At 37.4% G+C, this 23778-nt stretch overlaps 1 protein-coding gene across 1 annotated transcript in view; it reads right to left on the minus strand.

The window, feature by feature from the left end:
* Window positions 1-23778, minus strand: part of LOC139674848 (sodium channel protein type 1 subunit alpha-like) — a 96554-nt gene that overhangs the window by 50672 nt on the left and 22104 nt on the right. The window contains 6 exon segments of the mRNA XM_071561698.1: window positions 2002-2274; window positions 3190-3281; window positions 3991-4119; window positions 4912-5001; window positions 9488-9606; window positions 15949-16264. Coding sequence (XP_071417799.1) covers window positions 2002-2274; window positions 3190-3281; window positions 3991-4119; window positions 4912-5001; window positions 9488-9606; window positions 15949-16212 — 967 coding nt within the window. The 5' untranslated portion in view covers window positions 16213-16264.

Genomic DNA, 23778 nt, shown 5'->3' on the forward strand with positions numbered 1-23778 from the left:
GCTGCAGAGTTTTAGTCTTAATTTTTCAGTCCTGGCTGCTCCACAGTGCCTTAGGTGCCTCAGCCTCTCTATTATCAAGGCAACTGCATTTCTATATCCTGCCTTTTTGTTGCTCGGCAGCCTCACACATAAACTGCTGTGCAATGTTCTCCAGAGCCTCTGTAGCACTATTTTTCCTATGTTCTCATTTTTCATGTAATTCTTATTCTCATGACATTACACTTGCAAATACACTATTGCCACAGCAGGTCCACACGGGAGGCAATTGTCTCTGGTCTGAAATCCACCCCTCTTTCTCCCCCTTTTTCCCTACTCCTTGCTTGTAGATTTTGGTTTATATTAGATGACCTAATAACATGCACGCATGAGCTTAAAAACCAAGAAGACATGCAGCACCTGCTCTGATCAAAGTGCATTCCAATTAGTGCTAATAGCACTGTAAGAAGGGGAGAGCTGTAGGGAATTTGAGGAGATGCTAACAAAAACCTCACAGTTGCTATGAGAAAAGTATTGTGATCACTGCTGCACTAGAAAGGATTCCCAAGCAAGGATTCCCACTTCTTTTGCAGCTGATTACTATGGTCAGTTCTCCCCTTCCCTTCCATTTTCTATCCCTCTCCCCTCTTTAGTTCTTAAGTTACTTCAAAAGTAACTTTCACTATTAGAGGTTATGTATGCCATCACCTACAGTCTCCAGGCATGCAAAACTGTCTCAACAAGAACTGTGCAGGATTATTTGTAGGACAGGGAGCTAAGGTTTCCCTCTCACATTTAATTATACTGAAATGCACTTCTTTACCTACTCTCAGTTTGCCAGACTGCTCCAAAACTATTTGGAAAGTCATACTTGGAGAAATTATCAAGGTGGAAAGATCCATCAAAACAACTTCTGAAGATGTTTGTCTAAGACTGCTGCTATTTGAGGTTTTAACTAATCTAGATTATGGAAGAACGCTTATCAAATTTTCAAATTACACTGATCTGACAAGGATGGTGGTGCATTTGAGGAAACAATTACAATTTAAAAAGTCCAGGACAATTGTAGACAGTCTGAAAATGCAAGGTACTTCAGGCTGGAACTGTAACCTGTGCAAACACAAAGCAAAAACTCAATGTGGTAGAAATCTGTAAAAGATTCAGGAGCAGATAGACCATAAACTGAACAATGATACAATTGTAATCAACAGCAAGCTGTATAGGATAAATAAAATAGCAGTATAAGTCACTGTGCCACCACATTATCCTTCTTCTCTACTCAGTATGCCTTGTGTGGAGAAAAAAATGCCTAGATATGGGTACTGCACTTTAAAAAGGATGTTTATGTACAAGAGAGAAGCCAGATGAGAGATCAAAATCCAGAAAATACATTGTAGGAGGAAATAGTTAATGATCTGGGTTGTTTAATATAAAAGAAGACTGAAAGAGGAGAGAACAGGGCATGGAAACCTAAGAATAGTCTCTAAATACTTCAGAGACAGGGATTAATGATAGGGAAAAAATTGAGTTTGTTGCCTGTGTTGCAGGTGATAAGAACAATAAGCAAAAGTTTTAGCAGAAAAATCTCCTAGCTTAAAAAAAACCCCTTCCTAATAATAATGACGGAGAGGCACAAGGATGGGTGGATGATGAACAGACTGAGGACTTCATCACTGGACTTCTCACTGTATGTTGGAAGTCTCATCTGTCAGAAATGACAGAACATACTGCTACCGATTTTACTTTGGAGTATCAGAAAGGAAAACATTTAAGATTATTAAGTAATTTTAAGACTCCTTTGAACTTCTTTCTGTCTCAGGGGAGATGAGAATTTGGCAGATGGAGCTGAGAAAAAGAGTTATATCAAGTAGCGTGACCATGTTCCTTGTTCCCTCTTCCACACAGGCCTTTGGAGCAGACCTGTGAGTGAGAGAACACTTCAGCTCCATGTTAAGTAAATATATCATCTTACTTCTAAGAACTGGGTCAGCCACAAACAGTGAGAATTCTGTAGACAATACTTACTTTCATCTTCAATGTACCCCTTCCAGTCAAACGGAGCCACTGTTGAATTAAGTAATGTACCATTTTCACCTATGGTGCTGTTTAACTGGGAAGTAATATTTGTTTCCAAGGTAAAATTGTCTGGAGGCCACTGCAGGCATTTATTCCTCAGGTTGCCCATGAACAGCTGCAGCCCTATTAGTGCAAATACACTCAGACAAAACACTGTCAGGATCATCACATCCGAGAGCTTCTTCACAGACTGAATTAGGGCTCCCACAATAGTCTTCAGGCCTGAAAATGGAAAAGAATTTTTATTCTGATGTTGGAAACTTTTTCAAAGCATAAAAATGACAGTGTTTCCCAGTAAAGTTACAGATTTCATGCATAAGACCAAATAAATGATTGCAATGTCTGTGAAACCACATTTTTGTGAAGAGCTTTTCCACTTGTGAAAATGAATAAACAGCTGAAATTTATGTTCATTTGAAACTGTGAATGGAATGAGTTGCATATATTTCGAAACACTTGTTTTAATGATAAAACAAGCAACTATTTTTTATTCATGCTGTACATGAATCTCACATAAAAGTCTTCTTTCTTTTCATTTGTCAACACCTCTTGCTCCAAACCTTTGCCACTATCAGTTTTATAACATACTAGATTTAGAAGACAGTAGTAAAAAGCCTGTTCAACATTAAGTAGGATTAAAATTTAATGCTATAAAACTGTAAATGGTTTGGAAAATTGTAGATTTTTAAGATAATAAATCCCCCATGCAATGCCCATGCTATTCTTTATTATCTTAGTCCTTCATCTTCTTACTAAGTCAACATTTCAGACACTTCTATTTTTCAAACACAAATATTCACAACAAATACCACATAACATCATGTAGGTAGGATACACATGGGTAAGAAAACTTCAGGGTTACTGATATTCGTTGAATGTGGAGAAGAAAGCTTGACGCCATACGATGCAAACCACACACACTGTACTGCAATGTCTCATGCAAGGATCTGTTAAACTCAAAGGCTGATTTCAAAAGGAAAGTGCTCATTTTCAAAAGCAATGAATCAGAGATTTCAGTGAATTCTGCTATCTTCTGATTCCTGCTTTTTTGTGGAAAGAAATAGGACTTATGTTTAAAAAAACATGAATTCCTTTCAGTGAGTTAAAGTCAGCCTCAGTGTTTAACCTCGCTCTCACCTGGAATGACTGATATTGTTTTCAAAGCTCGGAGAACTCTGAATGTTCTCAACGCTGAGACATTGCCCAGGTCCACAAACTCTGTCACATATCTGTAATAGGGGAGTTCACACACAAACACAATGACAGGATAAAAAGGAACAGTTGGGAGGTACAAGGGGCCTAACACCTTACACCAGTTACTTCTTACCTGGAATTACAGAAATAGTTTTCAAAGCTCTCAATACTCTGAAAGTTCGAAGAGCTGAAACATTGCCTAGGTTTACAAATTCTGTTACATACCTGTAGGATTAAATCACAGTTATTCAGAATTTAGGCAAAGTTATGCTACTTACTTGGGTCTTTGATCAAGACCTCTTTGGCGTTTTTACCAAAAACTTAAATAGCAACAGTCAGAGGTTTACCTTTCACTGCAGTTTGCCTTGTATTAATATACTTTCAGAGCCTTCAGCTAAATTAAATGTCTCTGAAGTGAATCACACTGATTTTACTTTGAAAGTCTAAAATTTATCTAAACTAAATTGGGAATTTTGGAGAATGAAGAAAAAGGGAAGCTCCTTTTCTGCTCAGGAAAAAAAAGAAGCAGGACATGAAATTAGCCTCTCTAATACTAGCTGTACTAATGGCTGCTGCAGTATTTATGTTTACACCAAAATATGCATTTTAGAATGTGAAAATTGTTTTAGACAACGGTAAAGCCATACAAGATTTTCCGTTTAACAAAATTGATATGTATTGATACTAATTTCATGCCCTTTTTGCCCTTCACTTTCAAAGAAGAAGCAAAAAACAAAAACTTACGCAAAGGTAATGACAGTGAAATCAAGCCAGTTCCATGGATCTCGAAGAAAAGTAAAATCTTCTAAGCAAAAGCCCCTTGCAATGATTTTGATTAGTGACTCAAATGTGTAAATTCCAGTGAAGGTATACCTGAGAAATATAGGAAAAAATTAATCAAAAGAAGAATAAGTAGCAATATTTTACATTGGTAATCTAGCAGCAACATGATGACCAAATGAAAGCATTTTTTATTTCAAAACTGCAGAAGAAATACAGTAAATTATCAATTTCTTCTAAAAAGCATTATATGCATCATAGATACTTGTGTATTTCCATGCATTACCTGTGACCTGCTGTTGAAGTACAGCAGTCCTGATCTTGTACACAAATCAAAATAAATAAATCCAACAAATACATAATATATATTAAAATTTATTGGTGACGTTCAGTTTAACAATATGCAACACTACATCCATTAGTCTTAAATGAGAAAGCTGTGAGCATAAGTTATGACTCACTACCATCTAAACCAGCTAGTTTTGACTCTAGAGAGGGAAAAATGCACCGAATTCTCACTTCAGTAATACTTTTGCTTATTTGTTGTTCTTCATGTTCTATGTGTACATATAGATGGCCATGGTTCAGCTAGTGATGCAGTGGTGTAAAGGAAGGGTAAGAATATTGGGGAGGTACTAAACCACAAGGAAAGACAACTAGTGCAATCTCAGTAGAATACCATCTGTAAACAACTTCCATTTTTCCTTCCCAACTGTTCTTCTAGAAGGAGATTTAAATAATTACTCAACACTTCCATACAGTTTGCAAAGGAAATAGTAGTAGTACCTCAGGGTAGTTCATTTTAGCACACCTTACACTACAGTTACTGGCATGCTGACTCCTATAGGAACAGTTAAAGATATATTTAAATAACATGCAACTTACTCTACATTCTTTGTCCAGTCTGGAGGGTTACTCATGGTCATAAATACACAGTTGGTCAAAATAGTGCACATGATAAGCATGCTGAATAATGTAGATATAGTTAAGGAAAACACAAGAGTAATTAACACAATATCACCTGTCATATATCTTAAGTACAGTAAAATATTGCCACTTACACAAATATTTTAGACTTTGGTAAAAATTGACATACATTTTGCTTAACCTCACAGTTTTCACTTTAGCTCATTAAATTTTACTATTGTCTTGATTTGTTGATGCTCTGATGATGATCTGTTGGTGTCCTCATGTTTTGTTTTCAGCCGGTACTGAAAGGTGAAGGAGATGGCTCTCACACCCTGGGAGGCAACACCCAGCAACAGCCAAAACCAAAACATCTTGCAGAAGAATAGAGTTTGTCTTAAGCACCTGGTATGACTGAATAAGTTTTAGTCTTTCAGTTCTACAGTTTTGGCACTAAACTCAAGAACTGGCATATGCAAGGTAAAAAATGTTTCTCCTATATACCCTGAGTAGAGCTGAACAGAGTCAGTGCCACTCCAGCACCTAGCACAGCCAGTCTGTCAAAAAAACACACCCAAACACAAAACACTGGTTTTAATTGCTGAAGTGACCTCATCCCATGTTTCCCTAATGCTAGCTTAGCAGTGTGTGCTTCAATCAGTGAAACAGAAATCCATAGAGAGCTCACAGATTAAGGTGAATAATTTTCTATTACCTTTGGGCTCTCTCAAAACACACATGAAGCAGCAAAAGCAGCCTATGGTTCTACCAATGCTATAATTCGAAAATGGGCCAATAGTATTTTGTAGTGAGTTGCTTGAAAAGCATGGATAACTGGTGAAAATTAATTTTTATTTGAAGTACCAGGAAGGAATATTTAGGTATTCTGGGACTATCAACCCAATACTAACAGCTCAGAGGGATGTGGGGCTTCATTATACTCAATACGATGTTCTTGGTTTACCAAATCCCTGGCTCTACAAACAGTGCGGTCCTTCCCTTTTTGTAGCAATAAAGTCAATTATTCAAACATTTGGAAATATTTGAAATGAAGTAACCAAACTAGATGAAAATCTGTCTCAAAACGGCCACATGATGGCAGCAAAAAATAAGCTCTCCTACATATGTATACCAAATGGTTAACTCTGATTTTTTCTCTAGTCATCTCTCTAAATGATGTGTTCCTTAAAAGTAGTTGCATAACTGCAAAAGAAGCTGTTTACAGCTAAACTTGCATCTGAGAGCCCATGATTTAATTTTTTACTTTTTATAAAGTAGATTTAATCAAGCATGTTGTCGTATGTGGTATATTTTGATACCATGGACAAAACCAAAATGAAACAAGCCCCCAAAACAACCACTACCACCACCACCAAACCCAAGCCAAAAACCCAACCTTTCACTCTTGGTGAAGAAGGAATAGAAATAACAACATAGTCTAAACTGAATCAGGTAATTGGTGCAATCATTAGGACCACTGCTTGCAGCTACTGAAAAATTCAAACTTGAGCATACCTTTTAAACTAAACACTCAAATCACAGGAAAGGATTTAGCTGTCTGATCCCCACAGACAGGTATGTGTGACCTTTGTCTAATGCCTGACCAGCAGTGAATATTGTGATATATTTCAGTAAGTGACTTAACTAGTTTTGGAGATCATATTGTCATACAAGCTCTGAACAGTAAAAATTGTTCAGTGCCTTAGAATAAATTATTAGAATGCCTTACACTGCTTTTCACCACAGTCCACAGACTAGAGAGTCTGTCAATATAATTGGGAAAATCCTTTAAATAAAGAGAATTCAGTTTGGAATCCAGCTTAGAGATGCCTGCCTGCAGCTTCCGCTGTCTCATAAAAGAGTTAAAGCACAATGTCCTCTTAGGAGAGCTGAGGTTTCATCCCTGTGCAATGTGCTCTCAGCTAAGTACTATGATATCATTCATAACAAAGGCCACAGGTAGGCCCTTGCAAATTTCTCACTCTGTACATAACTTGCCACATCTGTGAGCTGCAGGGCCAAAGTGCTGTTCACTCTCCAAGGGAGTAGATTCTTAGTGAGGACTAACATCCTTTGAAACATAAATGTTGACCATGCTTTCCCTTATGGGAATCTCAAACATAACTGACACATTCAACATCCATGCACCTCTTCTGTCTTCTCCCACATTTTGAGTGATTGATTTACAAGCTCAATGTTTCCTTAATTTACTATTTCTATTATACACATAGGTAAACAGTTCTGATCTATAGTGACTTCATGGAAATGAAGTGTCTTTTTCATGCTCTTCCCAAATAGGCAAGCGCTAGGATTAGAGGCACCACACGGCCTCCAGCTAATCAGTTATAGGAGCAGCTGCAGTCTCTTATCGCCTGTGCCGATTAGTGGAAGATGGACATTTGAAAAAACCAAACACTGCCAGTTGGTTTCACAGACACCTGCTGGCAGTCAGGCCACACTGAGGAATACTGTAATTTCAGTTTCCAGAGACTTGCACAGGGGTACTTACACATTTTCTCTAGAGCATCTCCCTGTTCCTTGCTAACATTCTTTAACACTCTGCAGCTCCAGCCACTGCCACCTCCCTTTTTTTGTCTGCTCAACACTCCACCTATTTTCACCTTTTCATCCTTCTTCATTGCCAAAGTCTGGCCATCTCCCATCACTCTTGTGTTGCCCCCTTAGTTTCCATGCTCTACTTTAACTCAAGTCAGGCAAGCAAAAGGGAAAAAAAAAGAAAAAAAAGGAAGATTATTAGGAGGTGAGTCAGCAGAGAGATAAATTCATGCTGTTACCAGTTCCTGTATCCAGTATTACGGTAGGTACCAGCAGTGAGGAAGAATACTTGTAGAGAACATCTGTGAGCACTTAGAAGAGACACACTCTGTTTCTTTGCAGGGGGACCGACATGTGCCTGCATGTCTGGGTGCATATGATCAGAGTCTCCTGTACAGAGGTTCTGAGAATTTGGAGGACATACAGACGAAGGGTTTCCAACTGATGTGCCTGTTTCCTTGTGCTCAACACTTGCTTTTCATGCTGAAAGGTACATTTCTGTTACAAAGGACCAAATGCCAAACATCCACCACAGAATGTGAGGGCAGTAGAATTTACCAATAAAAGTCAAAATATTATTAAAAACAATAATCAATTTTACCCCTTAATCTTTTCTTGTATAGGTAGCTAACCTTGTATAAGCAGCTGTTAATAACCTTGTATAAGCAGTTAATAGATAGGAGGAAAAGCATTGGAATTGCATACTGTCTCTTAGAATCTCTGCCATGAAGACCAGCTGGATACTCTTTGAGCACAATTCGGAGAAAGTTAAAACCAAGACCAAGCTCAATAACCAGTATGCCAGTGAAAGGATTACCCCCAGCTCACCCAGCAGCAAGGTTGGAAGGTATTGCAAATCAGTCTGTCGCGTGCACGGATGAGCATTCATTGGAGGCTGCAAACTGACAGTATTTGGCTGTGCTTTCTCATCATCACCACCACTGTGCCTGTCAGATCCCATAGCTACTGTCCCCAAATGCTCCCTGACTCTTCCACACAACTTTTCCCCCTTCTCTCACTGCTTTAACTTTCCAGGAGCTGAGAGGAAAAGGTATTCTGAGTCAGCAACCATCAGCCTTGTTTCTTACTTTTTGCAAAGACCTAGAAAATTCTGCCAGCCGTCTCTAATAATAAAGTTTCTGCATTTGACAACTTGTTCAATGTTGAAATTCTTACTGTCACACTGAAGTTCATTTCCCAGTCCTGAGGTTTTTCAAAAAAACAAGTGTACCAAAATTGCATCCACTAGAAATTCCCATCAACCTGTTATGACCATCAGGCAGCAATCCCACATGTCAGTCTGAAACTTTACCTCATGCACCATCCAATCATTTATGGTCCCCCAATCTGTCCACCATCTGCATGTACAGATGCTTTGCAAACCGCCTGCAGGAATGCTGCCTATGCTTTCTGGCAATGCATTGAATTTGGCAGAGGCTTATGGTACAGCTGGGCAGGTTTGAGAATGTGAGAATCAGCATGCATGAGCCAGGCTTCCAGAAACACAGATCAAACTGATCCTGAGGATGGCCCCAGAAGGACCCCAAAGAGGCAGTACAAACATACCCTGAGCTGGCTGATCCTGAGCAGCTGCATATTTTTCTAACTGCTTGCAAAAGTCAGAACTCTTATGGAACTCGTGAGCACAAACTACTTTTTCCTTTTTTTTTTTTAGATGTAACTATTTTATGAATGGGCTTCATAGCACATGAAAGAATGAGATGCAGAAAAATTCCATTTAAAATAAATCTGTAGAAGCTTTTCTGAAAAAATAATCAAGATGGATTAAGTCTACAGTACAATAAGTGAAATTCAAGAAAATAATTTGATTCAAAAATCAATGCATGTATCTAATATATACATATTTTCTTATATTTGTAAAACCTTACTGTAAGTCTTCAATTGTAAAATAAAAATGATGGCCTATTTATGATGAAATAGTTACGTGTTTTCTTATTTTCAGTGTGCAACATTTTGAGCAACCACTAAAAAAGGATATGAATGTACCAAAATTTTAATAGCTATTTTTCTAAGAGGATTGAAGGGAGTTAAAATGTACAGGGCAGAGGTGGCACTGAATCGGAAGATTGCCTTCCCTTTATTCAATACTATAAAGGTCTGCAAAAGAGAAAGAAAAAACATTTTTAAGTATTTATTCACTGTAAATTCTCATTTAAAAACTGTTCCACGTGACCAATCACCAAAATTGTAAATTTTGAACAAGTAATACACAAATCTCATGACTAATTTTTAAAATAAAAATTATTTCCAGCACTTACCTGATATACCTGACATATGAAAATATTATTAAATTCATTAATGTTTTTATACTTCTTCATTCAACACCTCAGTGTAGCAATATGATACATTTACATGTGCTTCATGAAAAAACAAGATGGAAAAATTATTAACTGAAAATTACAATTTTATGTTTTCCCAGAGAAAATTCTCTCTTCCTGTTTGAAATATCATAAGCAGGAAAATATCACCTGTGGATGTTAATTATATATTTGTCTTACTAACTAGAAATCTTTCTAAAAACTGATTTAATAGAATAACTACTTGTTCATATTTTTTGTTCTAGTCTGTTTCTTTGTCTTTGTGCCATGGATTGAGTGCAACAGCAGGAACATTACTTTGCTTCCACTGCAGGCCATCCTGGCTGCAACAGCATGAACACTGCAGCACAGCAAATGTGGACTGGCAGGTTTCTTTGTGTTACTAAGCTGCTCTTCAATTGCAAGATCAATCAGAAAAGAATGAACGCTGCAGAAGGTTCAGTAACTCAGAAGACATCTGCATCCAGTGGAAGGGAAGATGCAAGGATTATAACCTAAATTCAAATGAAATGAAAGGGAAATGTCTAAAATTGCCTTTTTTCTTTTTTGTCAGACTTGTGTATTTTGCAACTAAGCTGTGAGAAAGTCTATGAGAAAGCCTCCTTGATTTTCATTACATTGCTGACAAAATGAGCTGTAAACTGGAATGCAAGTAGAAGTGTGGGAAAGGGTATGTTGGTTGCATCTGGTGCCCAGGACATCAAGCATCACTTCAAGACTGTAAGCAAGTGAATGATAAAATTACTTCTGTGAAGTCTGATAGACAGAGAAAATATGTCAATAAGGTTCAAGGAGGACAATCCTTCAGTTGGCTGAGATTTGGAAATCTTGGCATGTATGAACCATGAAATACATATAGAAATCTCTAGAAGCCCACAGGAGCTGGAGAGAGATGCAGAGATGAGGGTTACCACCAGTCTTTTACAGATAACAAGTACTGAAGGCAGAGGAAAAGCAAGGATTAAACCCTGAAGAAGAGTTGTTCCAATGCCAGCTCACTTGCTGGCTTCTTCCCATGCAGACCAAACCCCTTAGGAACAAGGGACAATACTAGTCAAGAATTTACACTGTCTTGAGTCCAAACTCAGGATATGTAGGAATAGTGTAAGATACATATTTGTTTTCCCTACACAGAAATGGAGAAGCTGCATAGGAAGCTGGGGACATTTCCAGTTATGGCTTACAGGTAACAACAGCCTGCTGATGACCTGACCTTAAATGAAGCTTTCACTTCAACTACTGAAGCAACCAAGCAGATGAATGATTTTTTTTTCACAATGTTGTAAAGCCTCACACCCCGAGGGGGAAGGTGAGTTTTTCCTCCCAGGTCTGTCCCCAGCCCCCGAGACTCACATCTCAGGAGCCTCCAACTCATCCTCTCTGCTTTTGCAGCTGTAAGGTAGTTGAAAAAATGCAATAAAAATCACACTCCCTACTAACTCTGTATCTAAGACTACACCACCTACATTTAGTCAACCTACATTTTTTTTAAAAATCTTTGAACACAAGCGTATTAAACATACATCTATTTTCTGACATGCCTTATGGAAAATAACAGCATGCTGGCACAGCTCCAGTTTCAGTTGGAAGCTGCTGCTATTTTAGCTGTTCTACTTTCTGTTGCCCTGCATAAGCAGAACCAACAAGACATAAATTCCCTAACTCTGTTAAAATTTTTCACTCAAAGCATCTTCGTGACTCGAGCTTTCAGAATGACACTGTTGGTCCTCTGACTTCTAGCCTTAAACATGATCTAAAAGTGTATCTTATGTCTGAAGAAGAATTTTCATTTAAAAAATACAGATAAGAGCTGATATCCAATCCCTGTGTAAGCTTACCTCCCTGGTATGCCTGCTATTTCTCACTCCATTCCCAACCCAGATGCAAGCCAATGTGTAGGCAGAGTGGATGAACATGAAGAATTGTACCCAAAGCTGTTAGGACAAAGTAGACATACACTGAGGAAAGCTAAAAGAATTCTAAACGCATTGTAAGATTAATGCTCGTGTATGAAGGATTATGTATACTTTTTAGGGCTTAAGTTTTATGAAGTACTTTATTCATTTTTGTAAAGGCACAAACCTGCCTCACACTCAAAGTATTTGACTGTGAATATAAATTCAAAGAATTCCCTGAAGAGAAGTCCCTGATTTGCTGCTTTTGCATCTGTAACCTAAAACCCAATTCTGTAACTTCTGCCATATTTGAAATAAAGCCAGAAACTGCATTCTTAGAAGGGCAAAGGAGGAGGAGGAGTGTTGAGAAGATGTAGCTAAGAGAGAATAGTCAATACTGATCAAAGATATGGTCTCTGAGAACCTTTTGGGACAAAACCTTATTTCTCCTCTCCTTCCTCCTAGTTAGCTTTAAATGTAGTTTCTGGAAGGCTACATTTAGCAGGCTGACTGCTACCCAGTTGCATTTCCACTTTCTACAGTTAAATAAACACCATCCAAAACCTCACAGGACCTTCTGAAAGACAGAAGGTAACATATGATTGAGCTGGGTCCCCAGTTTTCAGGAAAAACTCCTGCAGCAGCTAGAACAAGAGATTCATGGCATATGGGAAGTTGCCATTCCTGGGTTTGTGGTTATCTTTTGCATTCATATTTTCTAGTAAGTCTTTGTTTGCTTTGTTAGCACTTTTCACTTAAAATTCTTTCACTTGCAACTATGAAAATTTCTAAAATCACTAGTGCATTCACCACTACTGATTTTACAAAGTAAAGCAATTTTACAGAATCTTTTTTTTTTTTTAAACTCAGAACATGAAACACAGGAGTCAATGATTTGATCAGATTAGGGATTGATATTACCAAGTGCCAGCACAAAAGGAGGCATCTTTTCTAATAGACATCACTCAATATCCTTCTGGCAAGAGGCAGGGCATGGAATGGCAAAAACCACTGCTACATCTCTGTTATAGCAGGAGGAAAATAAAGTTTTACCCCTTTAGTTCCACCTATTCTCTCCTTCCTTTTTAATGTAGCAGAAAGGTTTAAAGGAAAAGAGTCAGCCCTTAAAGCATGAGACCAAGTGGATCAGATTTTGATTCATGCCCACAGGTCAGAATCTTAGGGGGTTCCAGCTGATCTTTTTTCTATAGACAGTGATGTGAGCATCACTGATCCTTTGTGATGTCAGCATGAGCATGAACAGACAGTCACTATTATGCTGGAACATACTTATTTGCACTTACACAGAAGCAGAACAGAAAAAATGAACAAAGTTCCAGTTCACTTTTACTCAATTATGCATTGAAAAAAAAAAGTATTGCCACCCTTTAGAATGCTAAACTTCACAGTTCTAAAGACCACCATTATTGGCCACCACAGCTGGCAGCATTTCATTACAATGAAATCATAAGTATATGAGACCAGTATTGTATTCTATTCTAATATGATAATTATGCTTCCAGGGTACAGTTGCTGGCATTCAGACTATCTGGGATACCCTGTAAATCAAAAATACTGTCAGGTGTGTAAAACTGCTTTAATGGGCTGCTCTGTTGTCAATTTTTAAATTTTTCTTTCAAATTCAGATTAATATTGAACATGAATACGTCCTATTTCGTGGTAGGTTTTGCATACAGTTACAAAACCATAAAATTAGTATACATATTTGCTTTTTCTTCTCTCAACAGGTTTTCACATTTTAACTTTTCATCCCAGGCCTACCCTAGGCATAAATTAGGGCTCTCAAATCAGTTCAATGCATTTATTTATTCCTGTCTTATTCAATATTAAACTCTAACAAAGCATGGCATGAACAAATCTTTTGTTTAGAAAAAAGCAGTCCCAAAGATGAAATGCAAAACACTAGATGACCTTACAACATTCAGTGCATGAAAAAATACAATGAGCTTGATCAATCTTGCTACAAAAACAGGAAAAAAACCCCAAACACCAGCAAGTGGGATGCAATACTTGCATATGAGGCAAATGATGATTTGCTTCATGACCCAAATTTGTAATAAAAAAGATAGTCCTAAAAATCCTAAACAGGTTTCCCAAATAAACACCATGATGGCATTCATTACTGTCATTTGGTAAGTGCTGTGGGCAACCATTTCCATTCCCTATTTGAAAGTCTGAAAGCTAAATTGATGCAGTTCCTGTTGATAAATCAGCTACAGTTTATGCAGAGATCTTAACAGAGGTCTGGAGCAATGGTGGCATCTGATAGTACATACACCTGTCCTAGCCCTTTCTTGGAAATAAAGGCTTTCCTCCATTCTGGTGGGGTTTGGTAGATCCATGACATTTCAGACAGATGCTTCCCCAGGCAGAAACATCAAATCTCTACTGAACATGCAGCAGTGTCACACTGTTACATTCCAGGAGAGCGTGCTGATGGACTTCTTGGTTTACAAAGTGTAATTCAGAGAGGGGAAAAGAGATAAGTACATTGAGCATTAAGAGTCCTATGTATCTTCCTGGAGATGTTCACTTCTGCTTCAGGCTTTTCTTGAAGTATTTCCTGTTCTGAGACTTGCAGGAACTTCAACTACTTCCAGTACTTTTAAAATAGAAGTGAAACATGACAAAAGTATTTCCAGAATTCACATATAGCTAGATAAGAAAATCTGGAAATTTGATATTCTAAAGTGAAATTACTTATGTAAAATTGAAATAGGTGTTGAATTTCTGTTCGGAAAGTCTATTTTCTTCTTACTGAAGGAAGCAAAAATAGAGAGAATTGCAGCATGTAAGAAATTTTTCTCTTGTCTTAGACTGACAGGGCTGTTTCTATTTCTGTCCTGTAGAAGATTAAAGCATTTGCATAGAGAGCATGTGTGGACTTCAGCAGAAAGAAGAGGATCCCAGAGGGTACGTGACTGGCCCATTAAAGTTATTTAGTGTGCAAATAAAAAGATTCTTCCTTTCAAATAGTACAGAAACTGAATTGAATATGTTCATCTGGTTTTCTTCACTTCTTAAATTCTATCATCAGAACCTGGCTGATGCAATAAGTTTTCAGCTCCATTTGTGAAGGGATCGAAAGGGTCTTCTATTTCTAAGGGCTTTAGAAGCATATCTATGATAGGTCATACCTCTCGTGTATCTGTTTTCACTGTAAGACACACAAGACAGACTGATTTGGCTATAAAGGTCCAGGATAAGCTGTGGGCAGGTAGGGATAAAATTGTATGGGATATTGTATCATAAACAGACACAATTAGTACAGAACTCTACAAAGCCTGCTTTTATAGAAACACATCTTTTATCTTTGTAAAAGTAGAACTGTGATTTAAAGATAAATCTTCATATGCTGTGAATGGCAGATAAAGGCTCTTTCAGAGGCATCAAATAATAAAGATAAAAATATTGTTCTTTCATATAGTATTTTCTCTCTTGTCAAAATAGGACTCATAAATCACATGAAATTTAGCAAGCTGAGACACCTAGAACAGAGTAGCTTGTGAAAGTCAAAATAAATCCGATATTGATAGAGTTTTTATAATCACAGAATCCAATAAATAAAGGATCACCCAATCTAGCTACTGCTATAAACCACAAACTTTTTCTGCTGCATATAGGCTGTGCAACAGAATCATCCTGAAAGGATTCCAGGCCTTTCCAAGGCCAGTTCCACCAGAAATTTGAAATTCAATTTTACACTCTTTTGTATATTTTCTGCTTATCTGTTTGTTTCTCTATTGATTCTTTGAATTCCCAAGAATTTGCTATCAAAGCAGATTTCTGGGAACAAAATATGCTATGCCTTGGTTCATGTTGTCAGTTTTAAATCTGAAGAACCTTAGAGAATGTTGATGTACTCAGTTCCAATATATATTCACTTTTTTAAAGTTCACTAAGTATATACCCATTATGTATACATGTTTGTATAGGTATTATATATTGCTTATAGGCAAAGACCACATACTATGTTTCAGTCTTGATATAAATATTTCTCTGATACAAGTTGAATTATAGCAAAGGAGTGAATTTTGGTGTAAGTTAAAAGAAAAGGGTGGAAGGTTAGTAACCATTGAGGTGGATGGATTCTGGCTGCAGATTAACATACTGAAGTAACTACACGATCCACTCCACGAAAATGATATGAACATAATAAAGCACTCTAAACACTGGCATATGAACAGGATTGATATTAGACTTACTTTTTTGTTGATGTAATATGGGTCCATGTCTTCCAAGGGCTCAGACACCATTCCTGGAGGTATGTCGCCATATATAAACGGCAGTGTTTTTCCTGCCTCCAAGTCACTATTTGGTTTTGGCCCATTTTCATCATCGTCTTTACGCTCTTGCTTAGGATTCTTGGCTTTTTCTGCAGCAATGCGTTGTTCAATAGCTGCAAGAGACTCTCTAGTGAAGTATTGGAAGCTGTCTGGTCCTGGTGGTACAAGCACTGACTGCTCCATCTTTTCATCCTGCACATTTTAATTACCATTTATTCTTCTGCATAGGAAAATACTAAAAGAAAGCAGAAAATAAACAAATAGGTTGAAATTACCAAGTAAGAAAGATATAGCATTTCTTTTTAAATGCTTTTGTTTATGCTATGTTGAAACATTAAAATACACAATATTGAAATTATGTAAATAAAGATAAAGCAAGCAGTTTAGTTGGTGATTTGACCTTTGTAAGAAGCACTTGTGTGGTTCATACGCTAGTTATTGAAACTGCAAATATTTCTCAACTTCAGGACTATAACAGTCTTTTACTCCAAATAAGGAAAAGCATTGTGTTTAAGAATAATCAAATATTTTCTTTCCTCATAAATTTAGTTCTACTATGACCACTTCACACGCCTCTGGAATCAATCAGGATTACATAGGTAGCTATAAATAACACAGTTCATCGGCAGTAACACAGAAATTTTCATTGAGTTCAGTAACAGTATCAGAAAGAAGATATTTCTACCAAACAAATAAAAATCAAGTCTGTATATTATGAAATATTAAAGTAGTTATTCCAAGTAAGTATTTGTATGAGTAATTATTCTAGATAAGAAGAGCAATTGCCTCATTTTATTTCAGATTAGCTGTTACTATGTATCTGGTTCTTTGTTCAATATCTGTAACTGGAAAATTCTGGAAATATTCTAATATACATATTTATTTATATATTGCAACTAAGGAAAAAAACTGGAGGGAGAGGGGGTGTTGGAAAACAGAAGTCCTGTTAAAACTACAAATCTGGCATCTTTCATGTTGCTGAATAGATTTCTGATGATACCAGACATACAGATGAAATGTATATTTGGGCTCACAATGGTGCATATATCCCTCATGCCTGAATGTGTATTGCAGGAGTCCTTATGAAATGATGAGTCAGCCTTTCAGGGAACTCAAGGGTCAGTGCAGGTTGGCAGCCACTGAAATTAGCTAGAGATATGGAATGAGAAAGAAGTAAGAATACAAGAGATGGTTGGGGGAAAACACATTAAAACAAATTAAAAGACAGCAAACCCCAGAAGTCAGGGAAGCCATAAAATATGAGGAAAACAGAGCGAAATAAATGGCTAAAGAGGAGACTGTAAATGAATGTAGAAATAATCAAGGGGGAAAATGAAGAATGCAAAAATCTAAAAATAGGAAAATGGGAAGATTATCAGTATAAAAATGCAGAGATGAAAACAAAGAAAAATAAATCATAGGTAGAAGAACAGATTACTGGGAAACGAGCAGGAAGGGAAGCAAATACAGATGGGGTTAAACTTTCTACTATGGAAAAGTCAAAAAGGAGAATAAGTAGTTAGATGACAAATAAACGCAGCAAAAAGAAAAATATAGCTGGGAAATTAAAAAGAAGGTCACCAAATAATGTAAGGTAATAACCCCCAAATTCTCTAGATTAATAATGGCAGGATGAGCAATAACATCTTAATCACATGTATGTACTGAGTATTGGAGTACAGTGGATAAAATAAGAAAGAGAGGTCAATGTTGTCATGGGCTCTACAAACTCAATTTTCTTGATTTCTCAAAAGTTAAACCCCTTATATTACACACAGATATATAGGATCATCACCCAAAAACAGAGGAATGACTTCTAAAGAATCAAGGTGGCAAATTTCTCACTTCAAAAAAATGAAAGTGAGCTAATCCCTTATCAAAACACAAAGTACTCACCCATACAGAGTATAGGCTCATGCCCAAACCAGTTCAGTACCAATTTCCCCTCTTTCTAAGGGAAAAGGAATCATCCTATTCTGTTTCCAATAGGGGGAAAAGGATATAATAAAATGTATCTCAACGAAAAAGGATGTAAAATCCTGCTTTTCTCCACACAGAGACTGTCCTCCAGACAGCCTTCTGCTCCCCTGTATCATGGTTTTGGTTACTCCTGGGAACGAACGCTTCAATCACATAACTACTGAACGGTTACAAACTCATAGTTTGCACACTCTGACATTGTTCTTACACTTCCATCACACCTTGTGGATACTGGGAAAGTAGGAGAAAAAAACTCCCTGCCACATCACTAAACTTTCTGATCCCAAACGGATCCCCATAAGTGGCACTGCAATTTGGAAAACAGATCCCATACTAAGCCGTTATTCAAATATTACAGGAGACACAGCTGTAGGGGGATACAATCAGCTCTGTGGGCTTCAGGTAGATAGAGACTCAAGAGAGAAGAGACAGTCAGGCTCTCTTTGTTCAGCTTATCAGGCAAAGGAGGGGACTAAGACCTTCTCTTCTCTTGTGCAATTCTCATAGGCATCAGCAAATGAGTCTACACAGACCTGCTTGCCTTTCCCTCTCCTCCTTCTAGTGAGACCAAGGAGGGTGGCTTTCCCCTTTGCCATTTTTCCTTTGAAAATTTCATTCTTTGTCTGAAACCACTACTGTACACAGCACTCGGTGTTCCCTGCCAGAGTCGCCAGTGAGGGCTCAGCAAGCCAAACGAGTCCTGGAACAGTGGGAGTGAGGTGCTGGACAGCAGCAAGGGCAATCTCATGTGTTGAAGAGGAAGGGAATGTGAGCAGTCAGTAGAGATGAGGTCTGAAACCAGAGGGTGCTGTGTCAGGATCAACTTATAGTTCAGTGAGTGTCCCCACCTGGCATGCAGGACTGGGAGATAAGCCCGCAGGACTTGCCCGCAGGTGCACAGAAAGAAGCTGCTTCACAGCCATTAGTTATGTTGCAAAAACATTTGATTCAGCTACTGTATTTACACACTGAGTTTAAAAACAGAAAATGCTGTGGGCTTTTCTAATAACACCTGTATTTGTTTCTATAGAAAGGAACTCTACATGATTTTTCTATAATTAATCCTAGAATGCTCCCAGGTCTGTCAAATGTACATGGAGCTAGCCAGCTACACCTTTAGATGTAACTAAATCTAAGTGGGCTGAATTTAACAAAATGTTTCATGAGGCTTTATGAAGATTACCTACTTTTATCCTCTACTTAGCAGATTAGAGGATGATATTATACACTAGATACACTTTCCTTTTCTTCATGCATTTCCATGATTTTAAGTCTTTAGAATTGCAAATAGAAATATTCTATAAATTGAAGTCAATACTAAATACATACAGAATTCACTACAGTCTTAGTCCCAAATAACTTTAATCTGTCATATCACAGTGGTTAACTAATAGGTTTGTATTTCCTTTACTATAGTCAATGAATTTATTCTCACTTATCTGTGATGGGGATGGATAAAAATTGATACCAGGCCAAATAATCAAATTATATCCTACTGATTTCTACAAATTATTTATTAAATATTAATTGAATAACTATAGATTGCTTAGATGATACAAATGGACTTTTTTTTTTCTTTAGCATTACGCTAGTAATTCAACATAGGAAAGAATATACAAATACACAAAATACAGATTACTTACTAAGTTCTTTCCTACTCTCCTGGAGGGAATGAGATTTTTTTCCTTCTATATTTCCAAGTCTGAGATTTTCTTATGGTCAGTTTATCAGTAGGCAAAACATTTCAAACTTTGGAAAATAAGGTACTCAGAACGTTTGAGAATAAATTCACAGTGTTTCTTCTGATATTTCCCAGGCAAACTACATTCACATATACTTTGTAGCATACACTGTTGTAAGCCAGGTAATTGCAGAGCACACTCAGTACACTCCGTGTGCATGGACTTGACCCTCTATAGACCACAAGCAGAATAAGCCACAAGTTGTTCAGGTGTATCTGTGTAATTGCGCAAAGCACAGTTGATCTGCCCATGCATATTAAGTCTGAAGAATCCAGAACTATGCTGGCTTAACTATGCACACACAGACCATCTGGGCTATACACATACACATACAATTGGTTCAGCATTTCCCTGATGGATGTGATCTACTGTACAACTTGTGTAATTTTAGATTTACACTGAAGTCGAAAATAACTTGAACTATGAAATATCCGCAGAGCATCTGCACATTTTTATAGTCTTCAAATTTCACCTTAATAATTCTTATAGGCAAAGTAGAGGGAGATAATGGCAACTAGATGAAGAGATGGTGCCTCGTCAAACAATGCTTCCAAATCAGCTACACATTACCCCTTGAGGAAGTCAACTAAATGATGCATAACTCTGAAAAAGAGACAAGCTTCAACAAGATTATTCCCTAAGGTGATAAGCATCTAATTTACTGTTAGCTTTCATGTTCTTCATGCCTTCACAGCAAATAGTGAGATGAGTTTCTGGAGAGGTTGGTCAGGAGGACCTTAGCATATATGTAGAACTACAGTGCTGCAAATACCTAAACTTTAGCCAGTAAATTTCTTTATATTATCCATACATCTAAATCTAAAGCTGCAACATGCCTTGATGTTTGATCTCCTGGAATAACATCCATGAATTAAAATTTAACTGCTACAAAGAAAGATAAATTAGTGAATCTACCTATAAATTCACAGAGTCCAGATCTCTATGTTACAATATTTCTCATTGTTGATTGGTGCAGTTTCTCATTACTTTTGATTTATCAACTAGACATTATGATTCTAGTCTTTTATCATACAGAATAAATATCAATTAACTTCCTCAAAGTGTGGATTTGCGAGAGGAGAGGAAGGAAGGTATGAGAAACCACTGGAGTTTTCTATGTGTGGCCTTAGCTAAGGAGAAATCCCTATTTCCTTCTTTACAGAACCAAGCCTGTGTCTGGCCGGTTTGTCTGTATTTTAGGGCTACTGCAGGTAGCAAAGTAGGTAGGGTATCCAAAGCAATACATTTGGCAGAAGGGCAGAAACCAAATAAGAATTTTGGGACTATACAACTTTTTACAACTCTCTTAGCTCATATATAAAATTAAATGCAATTCTCACGGACAGCTTTTTAAGGAAAACATGCATATTACCAGACTGTTAATAGGATTCTCCCATATAATTTTTTTACCATCTTCTTGATGTTCCCTCTTAGCATCGATAACACAGATCTGGGCACGAGGACTTGTATGCATTAGGACTTGCCTAACTGTGTTTATTTAATGTGTATTAATTTTAAATAAAGGGTGGGTACATTAACTCTGCAGAAATCAGAATAGGGTACATAGATATGCACTGAGCTATAAATAAATTACCTGAAATATTGGAAGCAACCAAATAGTACATATCAGCTCAAGTGAAAATCTATGCTTTGCTGCTGGGTATTTCCATTACTTAAGCTGACACACAACAAGGTTATTCACACAGTGAAAGAGTCACAGAAGGGGAGTGAGGAAGGGAGAGGATGACTGTTTAGTCTGCCACAGAGTTGCAAACATCCAGGCGGTATCTATGTGATTTAGGAAGGCAGTTTAGTGCTCAGTCTAGGCTGCCCAGCAGCCAGAAAGATGAACAGAGAGGGAGAGGAAATACAGCTCATGTCTATGATACCCACACTGTTATACAATTGCTTAGCTTACATTTCATTACATGAGTATTTATGCTAAACTCCCTCATTAGCTCCAGGGATTTCAAAGCCACATTTTCCATCAGTCAGCAAAACTCATACACAGCCACGGGCAACAGACCATCTGATCTCTCTTTGCAGTTCTCTGCCATCACTGCAGGAATGAAATCAAGATAAATGGAATAGAAAGAGAGCCTTTAAGAAAACATGAACTTTGCATCTTAATGGTAAGCTTTCATTTGTGAAGGCAATCATGGCTTCTGATCCCTGCTCCTAGAGCTATTTCTCTGTTATATCTGGTAAAGTTATTTGAGAAAAGTCAGTCGAAAATCACCGGAGATGCATTCATCACTGAGAAAAAACCCCTAGCACTACCTATGGGAAAAGAGAGTTTGATTCTAGTTTTCACTCACAATTAATGTCTTTAATTCAGGAAGAATATACAAGCCTCAGTTCTCAATATAACTAACTAACTAACTAACTAACTAACTAACTAACTAACTAACTAACTAACTAACTAAGACAGCCTTACCCAAACAGGACCACTAGCCAAGCAAAATCTCAATGCAGGTAAAACCAGAATGCTCCCTGTGAACTCTCGAACTGTTGACCACTGCAACCTTTTTTCCTTTAGATTTAAAACCTAGATTCTCAGCCCTGTCCTTATGTCTTGTTTAGAAGAAATCAGAAAGCCACATAATGTGGACACAGCATATTGTCCATCTCTATTATTTACATATATGTATTCATTGTTGAAATTGCTATTCTCATTACATTTTTAAATTTAAGTAATTATATCTAAACCAAAATATAGGTAATCTGCCTTGCTTTAGATTAAAAAAAAAGTTTCTTCTGCTTATGGCTTTGCTAATTTAATTCTTTTCACTGCAAGCAAGTAATTTCTATTTTAGAAAATTGAAAAAAGCCAAAATTACTTACATAGCTGCATAGAAAGGAAAAAAAATATTTTAATGGGATAAGTCACAATGCAGCTGCGTTACTACTCCATCTCAGCAAACACATTTAATAGCTTAGAACTACAGGACTGCTACCAAGCTGAATGAATTCCATGCTTACTCTGTTCCTGCAGTGTACCTTGGGCAGCAAATGACTGCAGTACAGAGCAGCAATCTTTGTGCTTTCTTTCATTTGATTAAAGCACTGACCCCTTCTACTGCCAATATACATTACTAACTCAAGATTAATTTTCTTAAACATCTGTTTCCAAAACATCTGATTCCATTTACCTTAGCAAACATAATAGTACCTTTCCTCAGTTAAATCAATAAACAAGGCCATGTAGGCTATGCAGTGTACATTACGTAATGCTACTGATTCATTTTACATTAAGGTAAAACTGAATTTAAGACAAGATTTAAGTTCTGGTCTTGGCATATTACCACACTTGGGAAAGAAGAAATAAAAGCTGATGGAAAACAGATTGCTCCATACCCTCTAACAATGCCAAATTTGCAGAGCTAACAAACCGAAAGACATTGCCATACTCAAATTATTAGTTTTGTGTGTTGCCTAACCCCAAAAATAGCATTCAGATACTTGCTGTCTTATGTGATCCATGAAAAGGCCAGAAGCCTGAAAGACATGATGGCAAAAATATTTACTTTTTGAACAATTTTTGCAATGCTTGTTTGCAAACAGATTGGACAGCAAGCACTGATTTCACTCTTGAGGTCTCCCTGAGGCAGGAAAGCCGATGCAGGAACAACAGGAGCATGTTTAACATACAAGATAACAGGGGAAAAAATCAACTATAATTAAGGAAACCAAAAGAATTTCTGGTTTACCTGCACAGTGATGGGACTGTTAGGAAGTGGTAAACTTCCCCAGAGTGTAGAAATTTGTAAATACTTTTTATACTGCACAGGAAATCCAGACACACATGAAAGGTAAAACTTTTGAAACTTTACCCCCTTGATTTTAACTCACTGTACACTCAAGGCATGTCCCAGCACATGGCTGTGCACAGTGCAGAGAGGAGGCAGTAACAGCCCCGCCACTGTGCTTTGGAAGCAGGGTATTGTGCCAAGTCACTGCAGTGCAGTGAGGGATCCATCTCACAGATGGTGTTTGAAAGGCATGGAGATGCTCAAACCACAAACCA

Source organism: Pithys albifrons, chromosome 8 (genome assembly GCF_047495875.1).
Source record: "Pithys albifrons albifrons isolate INPA30051 chromosome 8, PitAlb_v1, whole genome shotgun sequence".
Lineage (NCBI taxonomy): Eukaryota > Metazoa > Chordata > Aves > Passeriformes > Thamnophilidae > Pithys > Pithys albifrons.